This window comes from Ceratotherium simum, chromosome 22 (assembly GCF_057802395.1).
Source record: "Ceratotherium simum simum isolate JZ-2026a chromosome 22, ASM5780239v1, whole genome shotgun sequence".
In the NCBI taxonomy this organism is placed as follows: Eukaryota; Metazoa; Chordata; class Mammalia; order Perissodactyla; family Rhinocerotidae; genus Ceratotherium; species Ceratotherium simum.
Window position 1 is genome coordinate 42,429,788 of NC_141921.1, and position 12,145 is coordinate 42,441,932.

At 44.8% G+C, this 12,145-nt stretch overlaps 1 protein-coding gene across 4 annotated transcripts in view; it reads left to right on the plus strand.

Moving 5' to 3' along the window:
* The window catches only part of MTOR (mechanistic target of rapamycin kinase), a 123,112-nt gene that overhangs the window by 81,476 nt on the left and 29,491 nt on the right, over window positions 1–12,145 (plus strand). For all 4 annotated transcript variants that reach the window (XR_015555858.1, XM_014783863.2, XM_004425578.3 and 1 more), the window contains exons 31-34: window positions 6,211–6,311; window positions 8,111–8,226; window positions 9,483–9,560; window positions 9,769–9,876. Coding sequence is in view for 3 of the 4 variants with exons in the window: in XM_014783863.2 (XP_014639349.1) it covers window positions 6,211–6,311; window positions 8,111–8,226; window positions 9,483–9,560; window positions 9,769–9,876 (403 nt within the window). In the remaining variant the exon portion in view is untranslated. The remainder of the gene's footprint in view (window positions 1–6,210; window positions 6,312–8,110; window positions 8,227–9,482; window positions 9,561–9,768; window positions 9,877–12,145) is intronic.

Below are 12,145 nucleotides of genomic sequence, written 5' to 3' on the forward strand. Positions count from 1 at the left end.
GGGGAGAAAAAGGAGGAAGATGGGCAATAGATGTTAGCTCGGGCCGGTCTTCCTCAGCAAAAAGAGGAGGATTGGCATGGATGTTAGCTCAGGGCTGATCTTCCTCACAAAAAATAAATAAATAAAAAATAAAATAGTTAAAACAAAATGCCATACTACAGTCATTAAATAGCTTAACCACAGTTTTAAATAGTTAAAATGCCATACTACCTCCCCAGGAGCAGATTATCCCAACTTTCTCTTGGACTTGAGACTAAGGGTCCCCCTGTTCTTTCATTCAACCTGTAATTATTGAGCACTTACTCATTGCCAGTGTCTGTGCCAGGCCCTGAGGACATAGCAAAGAACAAGACAGACACAGGCCCTGCCTTCCCAGAGCTTACAGGGCAGACGGCCAGGCTGCTGTGATACAGAGTGATAACAGTTATAAAGGGGAAGCCCAGGGGGCTGTGGGAAATTGGAAGGGGCCCTAATCCAGGCTTAGCAGGTTCTGGAAGGCGAAGTGATATCTCACCTGAACTTGTACAGTGAGGAGGGGTGAGCACAGTCTGTTCAGGGTTCCGAAAGTTCAGTAAGGCTGGAGGGTCAGGTGTGAGGTGAGAGAGGTAAAAGGTGAGGCAGGAGAGGTAGGCAGGGGCCAGATGAAGTGGGGCTTATAGACCAAGTTAGGAGCTTAGATTTAACCTAAGAGCTACTGAGAGGTTATCCAAGTATTTGTAGGGCCATGATTGATGGGTTTGCATTATAAAAAGAACCCTTTAGGAGCAAATTAGGGAGTGGATTGAAGGGAGGCCAGAGAGGAGATGGCAAGACCAGTTCAGAGGCCACCCAGGGAGAGAGATGATGTTGGCAAAGAGGGAAGGTTGAGGGCAGTGGGGTGGAGAGAAGCTGGATCTAGAGGTGTTTAGGAGGTAGCATTGACAGGATTTGGAGACTGATTAGATGTGGAAGTAAGAGGGGAAAAGGAATTAAGTTTGAGCTTCCAGAACAAAGGTGAGGCCAGAACCCCAGAGCTCCTCGGGGGCCAGATCAACCCAAAGCCTAAGGTTTCCCTGAAACCAGGCGTCCGAGGAACTGTCTAGAGAAGGGAGAGTCCTGCAGGCCTGTGCCCTGTGTTTGGATCTGCATATGGAACCTCTGTCTCTGAAGGCTTTCTTTTTTCAATCTACATTCTTGTATTCATATTTTATTTTTAAAGCATTATTTTTTTGAAAAGGTGATATGCACATGGCACAAACTTCAGTAATATAAAACAGTGACAGAACTGTGAAAACCAAATCTTCTTCTCCCCCAGCCACCAGACTGGCAGGCACTGAGACCAGGTCCTTGTGTAGACTTCCAGGGGTGATCCATGTATGTGCAAGCATGTACATTATGTGGTGTACTCTATATACTGTTTTGCACCTTGTTTTTTTCACTTAACAAGTCTAGGCCACTATTCCATATCAGCACCTTATAGGTGCGACCTTATTTTTTTTAACAGCTGCATAATAGTCCATCATATCAGTAAAGCTCAATCTATTTAATATAGGCAAATTTTGATTTGTTTAGAAATTTTATACCTTGGAAAATTTTAGGAATGTTATTGGAAAAAAATAGAAGTAAGGCTTCTGAAAAGAATGACCTCTTGCTACACAAATTCTTTCTGTACCTAATTATAGATATTCTTTTGGTAAAACTATTGCTATTTTTATTTCTTTTTTTTTTTTTTTTTTTTTTTAAAGATTTATTTATTTATTTTCCCCCCAAAGCCCCAATAGATAGTTGTATGTCATAGTTGCACAGCCTTCTAGTTGCCGTATGTGGGATGCAGCCTCAGCGTGGCCGGAGAAGCGGTGCGCCGGTGTGCGCCCGGGATCCGAACCCGGGCCGCCAGCATCAGAGAGCACGCACTTAACCGCTAAGCCACGGGGCCGGCCCTTTATTTCTTAATATAAAGTTATTACTATATTCCTAAGATAGAAGATATTGTAATTGTATTGCATGAAAATTTATTGTCAGTGAATTTAGCCCTAGGCATTGGATCACATGTATACAGATAATAGTCTAAAATTATTTGAAATTGGTTTGTCTGATTTAACCGTTATTAGGGAGATTCAAGTGTTATTGTTTATTTCCATAATTAGCATTCCATATTCATTCACCTCAATGAAAGCTTCCTCCTTGAGGAAGCATATGCTATCAAATCTTCATTAGTTTGTACAACTAAAGCTGTTTTTTTTAATGTCCAACAGGTTTCTGAAACCGTACTGTCCAATATGGTAGCCACTTGCACATGTAACTGTTTAAAAATTAAATAAAATTAATAATTCATTCGTATTAGCCACATTTCAAGTACTCAGTAGCACGTGTGGCTAGTGGCTAACATATTGAACAGTGCAGATATAGAACATTTCCATCACTGTAGAAACTTCTATTGAACCATACTGATTTAAAGCAAAAGAAAAGTATGTTAACAAGAATTAGCCACATGGGGCCGGCCCCGTGGCTTAGCAGTTAAGTGCGTGCGCTCTGCTGCTGGCGGCCCGGGTTCAGATCTGGGCGCGCACCGACGTACCGCTTCTCCAGCCATGCTGAGGCCGTGTCCCACATACAGCAACTAGAAGGATGTGCAACTATGACATACAACTATCTACTGGGGCTTTGGGGGAAAAAATAAATAAATAAATAAATAAAAAGAATTAGCCACATTATTTCAAAGAAAATTTTTTCTACTTTAAAATTGGTAACCATATAACCATATGTGATTAAGGGAAAGGTAAAAAAGAAGATGTAAATATTGTAAAATTTAACTCTAATCAATTCCTAAAATACCTTAGTGTCTCCCTATTGCCCTTGTATGTAACTGTCATAGCCTGGTGTCAAAGTCTCTCAGCTTTGTTGTGTTGTGACTCCAGCCCACTTCTCAGTGAACTCTACCTCGTAATCGGAGCTCTGGCCAAGCGATTCACTCTTCTCCAAACCCCACGGAATTTTTTTCTCTGCATTTGTTCATTCTGTTTCCTTGAATTGCCTACCTCCTCCTCTGCTCCTTTTTCTACTTTTTGAAATCCTCTCCATCTTTCAAGGTCCACCTGAACTGTTTCTTCCTCCCTGAAACCTTTCCTGGCCCCTTGCCCCCTGCTTTTCGAAATTACAGATGACCACTTTCCTTAGATGGGTTAAGACAGCTTGGTTGTACTAGAGTAGACAGACTTTAGATATGATTTTGTCTAATCCCCTTGTGTGACAGTTGAGAAACTGAGGCTCATAGAGGTTGACAGAGCCTGCCTAAGGTCTCCCGAGAGCAGAGTGATTCTGACGGTGCAGTACTCAGTTCCATCTACCTCTAATCTCTCTTGGGTTTCTTTCAGTTTTATAATTACGTATAAAGTATAAGTGGCCAGTGATGCTGACCAAGGGATTTAAGAATGCAGCAGACTAAAAGAGATTTTTAAAAGAGATGAAAGAAGCCGAATTTTTTTCTTGATCATATGCAGGTTTCTTTTATGGTTTATTCAGTCAATTCTATTTAGAGTGCAATTTCTAAATTGCTTTTGCTTTGAGTATATATCCTGAACATACCTGAGGCAGGTGTTCACCAGAGGTGGCATCAGGAATGATCTGGAGTTACCAGTGAGCTAAGACCCTCCTGCTTTCTCCATGCTCATCTGCCTCCAGGAAGCTAACTACAAGAGATAGCCGCCCCAGCCGCATGGCACACACAGCCACACCTGCAGCCAAGGTGCACCTAAGTGACCCCCTTCCCACACTGTTCCTTACATGGCCTCTGGGTCCTTGAGAACAGATTCGTCGGGAGTGAGATCATAGGCAGCCAACCACTTAGGTATTCCAAATGAAAGAACACTTTCTAAGTTTTTTGCTGCTGCACTAGGTTGGAAAGTCAAAGTCTTAGAGGAGGAGCCTTTTACCCAGTCCTCCCTGCTGTGCATTGAGAGGTGTCAGAAAACAGATCCTAGTGTTTGCCCCACAAGTAGTTTCATATTTTTTATTTATTTGATTTTTGTCCTATCCCCTGCCTTTGAGAGTTAGGACTCAGTCTGTTCTACATTCTTATTTGTAACACGTGTTGGTGGGAGAGGAACCCCACCCCTGTTATACCGACTGGGTTCTGACAGTTGTTGACGTGGCCACAGCTTGAAGGTGGTACCTGTGTCCACTGTCAGGGGCCATCTTTCCAGGATGCTGCTCCTGCACTGTTCCGCACTTTGTCTCTTGAGGTAACAGTTTGTGGTGTTTCATACTGAACTTGCTCCTGCCTCTAGAAGAGGAGCAAAGCTAAATCCCCAGACCCAAAGCACAGAAGTGGGTGGTCATGAGGAAAGAGTACAGGGATGCTGAATCACCTGTGGTGGCCGCCAGCTATAAAAACTTGAATTCTGGGATTGGGAGGATCATGTGGAGATCATGTAGCTTTCTCCCCTAACTCCAGGCAGGGCCTCAACAAAAATATGCTGCCCAGAGGAGCTGTTCCTATTCTCTGAGCCAGTGGTTCTCACACTGTGGCCCCTGGACCACAGCATCAGTATTGCCTAGAAACTTGTTAGAAATGTGCATTCTCGGGCCCCAATCCAGACTTCCTGAATCAGAAGTTCAGGGGTTGGCACCCAGCAATCTATTTGAAGTAGTCCTCCAGGGGATTGTGGCGCACATGACAATTTGAGAACCACTGCTCTAAGATAACCTCTAGAAGGACCCAGTAGTAAAGATTTCTAGGTTTGGATGGTGGGAAACCAACACCGAGGTTGAGCCTGCTTCTGTCACTGAGCTTCAGTAAGTACATAGGGCAGGATGGCTGCCTACTTCCTCTTCTTCTTTTTTTTTTTTTTTTGAGGAAGACTGGCCCTGAGCTAACATCTGTAGCCAATCTTCCCCCTTTGTTTCCCTTTTTTTCTCCCCAAAGCCCCAATAGATAGTTGTATGTCATAGTTGTACATCCTTCTAGTTGCTCTATGTGGGACTCTGCCTCAGCATGGCTTGATAAGCGGTGAGTAGGTCCACACCCAGGATCCGAACCGGTGAACCCCGGGACCCCGAAGCCGAGCGTGAACTTAACCACCATGCCACCAGACCAGCCCCTCTTACTCTTATGATCTTGGCTGTGTATTGAGCCAGAATGCTTGTGTCCCTGGGTCTCTTGATCACCTGTCAGAGAGAGGGTGACGTTAATGACTGCCATGCCATGATGCTGGTTGATGACCCTGAGCAATTTGTCTAGATGTGGTCGCCAGTCAGCTTCTCAGTGAGCTCAGCCTAGATCTCTTCAGCATTGATTGACTTCAGCATCTTTATCTCCTGCCCACCCCCCAGGTCACCTTATAGTGCAGTGCAGCTCATGTCCCACGAGGCTTCTGAGCTGGGCCACTTGGAACTCCCAATACCAAGTTAAAACATCCTGTAGCATCTCTTTCAGAAAGCAGGAAAGATTAAGGAGTCTCCTAGCAGAGTCTTGAAGCTCACATGAAAACAGGGGCTCATATTGGCACAGTAGCAGTTTTATTTGCTTTCATTCAGAAGTCGGACATGAGAGGGTAAAGGTTTTAACAGTCAATAGGACATCTTGAGAGGGCTTCCCCTCTCTGTGTTGGAGTCTGTTGAGCACCAGATCTCCATATGTCATCATATTCTTACCCACATTCATGGTATAACTGTACAAAATTCTGAGAATAAGCAGCATCTGGATTTCTGGTAAATGGGATCATTGTAGAGCCTTCTTCCTTCTGTGCAGATTGATTTCATTTGAGTTTCATTTCAGACTGCAACCATTTGTATAATACTTTTAAGAGCCAGTTCTCCCTATAGCTTTGAGCTCAAAATGAATGTCCAGATGTGTCTTCAGATTGCTCTCTTTGTAGGCCTGCCAAGGGGAAAGAGCCAGGAGTTCATTGCCATAGGAGAGAAGTTATTTAATATTTATGAAGGGGGCCAGATGTTCAGGACATTTCACATCACATAGAGTTAGACATGGTCCCTATCTTTGATAAACTCACTCTCAGACAAATTATGAGCCACGAGGCCATAGAAACAACAAATCACTGATCGCTTCTCTGTTATGTGACCCAGTCTAGAGTGCTTTTTATTTCAAGGCTCCTGGGCTGCTATCATCCAGTTCCTTTGTGGCCCCCAACTAACCCGAGGGGCTGGAGAGGAAGATGGACAGGTTATGGGGGTGATTTCTGTTAACTTGACTGTATGATTCTTTTCCTTCAGGGGGCAGCTCCACCAGCAGTGCTGTGAGAAGTGGACCCTGGTTAATGATGAGACCCAAGCCAAGATGGCCCGGATGGCTGCTGCAGCTGCTTGGGGCTTAGGTAAGCCTTCCCTCCCAGGCACCTCAGTCAAGGTGGGGAGAGTGAGGCTGGGGGCTCGCATCCAAAAAGTAAGACACTGTGGCTGCAGGTAGAGATGTCAGGTCTATAGAAGTGAGCAATCTGTATCCACTTCTAGCTCTGCCATCTGTCCTTTCTACCTGAGATTTTGACTAACTTGTTAGACACGGGTAAAAATGGCTTTTCATGGGGAAGCCAAGGAAAACAGTGAGTAAGTATCAAAATTGAGATATTTAGTGAGGTTTGTTTGTTTTTGTTTATCTTCAACAAGTTACTAGTTTATTTTTCTCTATTATAAATGAGATCTAGCGGTAGGTATTCCTGGACTAGTATTCTGGCTCCTTTGTCATTAGCCTTTTTCTATATTTCTGCTTTGAATGGAGCCTCTGTTATCAAGTCTACCTCATGATCCAGTATGGTTGCTGGAGCTCAACCCATCCTGTCTTTATCCCAAGCAGGAATAAAGAGAGAAGACAGCTGTCTATCTCCTTTTATTTCTTAACTTTTATTATAGAACTTTCCCAAAATATAGAAAAGTGAAGAGAACAGTATGATGAACCCCCATCTGCCCTTCACCTTCTCCAACAATTATAAACAATTTGACAGTTTTGTTTTCTCTCTTCTCCTTGCTGCTGCAGCCCAACACTCGCCTTACCCCCACTCTCCGAGTATTTTAAAGCAGAGATTTCCTTTGAATCCCCATCGACAACTGTAGATTTCTGACACCAGACCCAGCTGAGAGGATTACTAATGTCTGTTCTAGAGATGTTCTCAGTAAGAGGGGAAAGGGTCCATAGGATGTCCCAGGTAAAAAGCTTCACCTATGGAGTCCAGAGAAAGTTTCTATAACCTTCTACCTCCATTCTATCCCTCTTGAGTCACAGAGCTTATATCCTTCCCTCTCATGAGCTCTGGGCTGGATCCAGAACATCTTTCAAAAACAAATTGCTTCCTGAGGAGTCATCGTTTGCTGTTTGCCTTGCCCAGAGGCATAGAGAAGGGATGAGCTGATGGTCTGGAGTGAAAGGCAGGAAAATGCCCTGGAAGATTGGCAGCCCTGCAGTTTGCAGCTAATGGAGCTGATATCTTTCCTGCAGATGGTCTTGGAAATCCTGGCATTTGATACATGCTCATCCCACCAGGGGAAGTGAATCTCTCTTCCCAGATGCAGCCATTTCCCCAGTCTGCCGTGATACAGAGACTGCTGTGCTATGACCCAGCCCATCTTTCTGTTGTAACAGAATCTCTTAAAATATTTATCTCCTCTCTTCTGAGGCAAAGGTACTACCAGAGTGAGGCAGGCAAGCTGTTTGTCTAATCCTGTCCCCTGTCTGGGTAATGGCCATTTTCAATTGTATAGGGGAAAATGTAACTTCCAATGTACCATTGAACTGTGAGATGCTTCACTAGTGGGGAAGAAAGCTGTTCCATCTCACCTAGAGAAACCTGCGAGAGTCCTCTAGGTTAATGAGGTGCTGCCTCAAACCCTCTTGACATGCAGGCTTTGCACTCCTGCAGTTTCTCCCATCGTTCATGGCGCTCTCTGGGGCAGCAGTGGAGTCCTGTGTTTGGAAGACAGAAGTGGCTTTGTTTGTTAAATTGGCTTGCTTGACCCCACAGAGTATAGAGGGTCTGTGCAGGATTTTGATGCATCAGGCTCAAGTTTGTCTTGTTTGAACTCCAAGCTAAATGCGAGTAACAATGACAAGGCCTAGTTGAGATGCTGCCTTTAGCCCAGCAAGCTGACCACCCTGATGCTTTTCTGTGTGTGTGTCCGTTAGGCCAGTGGGACAGCATGGAAGAGTATACCTGTATGATCCCGCGGGACACCCACGATGGGGCATTTTATAGAGCTGTGCTGGCACTGCATCAGGACCTCTTCTCCTTGGCACAACAGGTAAAAACCTACATGCACCCAGAACATCTAGCAAAGAAAAGGTAATTATTTGTAGCCCTGTCAGCTCCTCGGCACACGTTGCCTGTGAAAATAGGCTATTGTACTTCAGCTCTGGTGTTTGGCGTTTGGCTCTGTGAGCTCATTAGAATGGCTTTGGAGCATAATACTCAGTAAGAAGACTGCCAGCATATCAGCTGGGGCCACTTTCTGCTCTGAGAAGGAAAGATATGTTCTGGAAGTTACCATTTAGATTGCTTCTGGAATTAGCTTCTTGGGTCATCACTGCATCCTTTTTACCACCTTGCCTTAGTGTTCATTGAAGTAGAGAGAAAATGTTTTACCAAAGGAGGATATGGAGAGCAGCAGTCCCCCCTCTGCAGCAGAAATTAGTCCCCAGGTTCTTCTGGCTGTGCAGGTGTGTCACACATTGATCACCTTCCAGGAAAGCTAGCACTTTATTTGAAAATCCTGTGCTGACTTGCAGAATGAAATAATGAAGCGGTCACATCCGCTCTGTCAGGCACTAGATTATCTTGGACGAGGTGCTTGGGTAAATGACCTGAGCACTTAAAGGATGAGGACACAGTAATTAACCTTAAACATTCAAAAAAGGAAAAGCTCCGCATGAAGGGTGTTTAGTTGATGAAACAGAGAAGACTGCAGTCCTGTGGCCATCCCTGGGGCTCTGGTTTACGTGATGAGAACTGAGACCTGGGCCATCCAGTCACAGGCACAAAAGCTCCCATTTACATGGAGAGGGTTGGGCATCCCTCTGCCAGTTTCAGAGGCACTCTCTCATGAGGACAAGATGCTTGGAAGCCAGAGACGACCACCTGGAGCCATTTGGGTGTTTGCACAGTCTCTTTTCACAAATGTGCCCAGCAAGGAAAAGTTGAAAGAAGGTAGATCCCCAGTTGTCCTCTTGAGATGCAAGAACACGGTGATTCTATTTCTAAGCACACATTTCCCCTCCCTTGTTTTGGGGAGGATAACACCCCAGGATTTGGGTTGTCAACATAGATGTTAAGCTTTTGGCTGCCACACATTTCTGCCTTTTCTGAAAAATCGGATAATGCTCTTCTGTAGCCATTCAGATCTGAGGCAAGTTTTCTTCCCTTCTTTGGTGAATTTTTCTCTTCATCACTAGAATTTAGGTGAAAGAGAGAACTTCTGCAGCTAGTTGGGAAGCTGAAAATAACCACTGCCCTCACTCCCAAGTCCACAGCTCAGTCCAGGGTTCTCTGTTTCTCTTCTAGTGCATCGACAAAGCCAGAGACCTGCTGGATGCTGAGTTAACTGCTATGGCAGGAGAGAGCTACAGTCGGGCATATGGAGTGAGTGTCAAATAGTCTGCACACGGTCATTTTAGAGGCTTGTTTCAGTTTGTTTTTCAGAGTGGGCTGTTGAGGACTCACAGGCTGCTGAGAACGTGCCTGTGTGTTCTCAGCAGATACCCTGTCCCCAGAGGGAATGGTCGAAGTAAACCCTGGCTTTTGGATTGTTCATGCAGTGTTAAGGTGGAATGTGATTTGCTTCCGTCAGGCCATGGTTTCTTGCCACATGCTCTCCGAGCTGGAGGAGGTTATCCAGTACAAACTTGTCCCCGAGCGACGAGAGATCATCCGCCAGATTTGGTGGGAGAGACTGCAGGTGAGCCTGGTAGAAAGCCCAGTTATCCCACCTACCCTCCCTCCCCTGATCCTCCTCAGCATGCACTGCCTGCCTCCTCACAGAGGCTGGTTTGTATTCAAAGCAAAACACTCATTAAGCCTTTAGCTATGAGAGAATGACCAATTTTCCAGCTTCCTTTTACCCTTCACTAGGAATAAAAGAAAATGTCTTTAATAAGTGACACTTATGGCCAGCCAATTGAGAATCTTAACCTCACAATTGGTGGTTCTCAACTTTAGCTGCATAATAGAATGACCTGGAGAGCTTTTAAAAATCCAGATACCCAGGCCACTTCCCAGACCAAATGAATCAAAATTTCTGGGGATAGACCCAGGATCAGTATCTTTTCAGCCTCCTTAGATGATTCCAGTATGTGACCAGTGCTGAGAACCACTGCTCTAAATCCACTTACTGGCCACTCGCATCCCTCTTTTTAAATGGGGCTGCCTGATGTTCTCATTTACCAACTCCTGCCGTTTACAGTTCCTCAGGTCATAATCATCCCATGATGCCTATTCAGACTTTTCCACTGAAGTTTTCCCTCATAGAGAAACTTTTCCAAGTCCTCCATCAGTGTTTTCATTGTACCTTCTCATCATTTTAGCTCAAGGAGCTGTCAGTTCCAGAACAGCAGTCTTAAGTGTTCTTGGGAAGGACAGGTCTCCCAGATTCCTTGCATGGGTAGGAGGGGAGGTTCATCGGCAGAGGAGAGAAAGCCTTCACTGCTCCAGAAGCCACTTGTCCCCCTGCTTGTCATAATCAACCTCTTCAATTTTAAACTGTTTCCTCTTGGCCCAGTCCACAACTAAATTCCAAGTTCTGTCTCCAGACCAATCGAGGTTTGTGCTTCCAGGCTTTTCAGTAGGCTGTGACTCTAAGCTGCATTCCTGTCTAGGAAGCTCAGGGCACATTCCACTGGAAAGGAAACATCAGCGAGCAAAGGATCATCTATGAATACGGTCATTTATGCTCTGAAACGAGCACACACAGTTCTGTCACATGTTTTATTAGCAATTATGAAATGCCCAGTGAATATTTTGATGGAAAATTGTCTATTGGACACCAGAAAAAAATTCCACAAAGCAAGCGTTTCCCACTTGACTTGTACACACCCTAGTTTCTTAAGTGCCTGTAATGGGGTGAGGAGTTTCCAAATCAGAGATCTGATGAATCTTCTGCCATTCCAATAAGTGGTACTTTATCCAAATAAAGACTTGGAAGGTGGGTGGATTAAGTGAATCTTAGGGAGGGGAGACCCATGTCTGACTTTACTGTGTCCAAGATACCGCCATCATCTTAAGCCTTCTTGACTTTCCTATCTTAAGACAGCAAGATGCTTTTTGGCTCACTGGGACCAAATTATTTCAGCATCTGCGAGAAACTAGCAAATGGTGAGAAGTCACCAAAGCAATCACTCAGTGTACTTTTTTCTGTTTTTCTAACTTTCCAAATCACTGTTGTCACACTTAATGGGATGGAGAGATATGGTCCAAGGCCTGAAAATAAAGCATTAAGTTTGTGGTAGGAATTTGGCTGTCATGAATGGCTTGCTGTCAAAACACTCAATGAACTGCCTAGGCTGGAAGACTGCCATTTTGTGGTCAAGTCATCTAAATTGAAATCCCAAGCTGATGTGTCTCATGGGGCAGTTTGAGAAGTCAGCCTTACTTGCATTGGGTTTCTTCTTGCCTTGGGTTCTTTCTTCAGGCTCAGATTGCATCCTGTCATGTTTAGAAGCCTATGACCATTGTTGCCAGACTTTTAGACTTGTCTCCATGGAGGACAGCTTGTTTAGTTTCGTGGAATTCGCTGATGAAGTGATAGGTCTCAAAAACTATCTCCCCTGGTGGTTCATCTCTGAGTCTGACATGTTATCAGCGAAGGTGGAAAAGGAGAGCCTCACTTTACTCTTAGCAGTCTTTTGATATTGATAGCGGTTAATTCACTCTAGTGTGTGTGTGTGTGTGTGTGTGTGTGTGTGTGTGTGAGGAAGATCAGCCCTGAGCTAACATCTGATGCCAATCCTCCTCTTTTTTTTTTTTTTTTTTTTGCTGAGGAAGATTGGCCCTGGGCTAACATCTGTGCCCATCTTCCTCTACTTTATACGGGACGCCACCACAGCATGGCTTGACAAGTGGTGCATCGGTGCGTGCCTGGGATCCAAACCTGCGAACCCCAGGCCGCTGAAGCGGAGCATGCGCACTTAACCGCCGCACCAACGGGCCGGCCCCTCACTCGATTTTTTTAA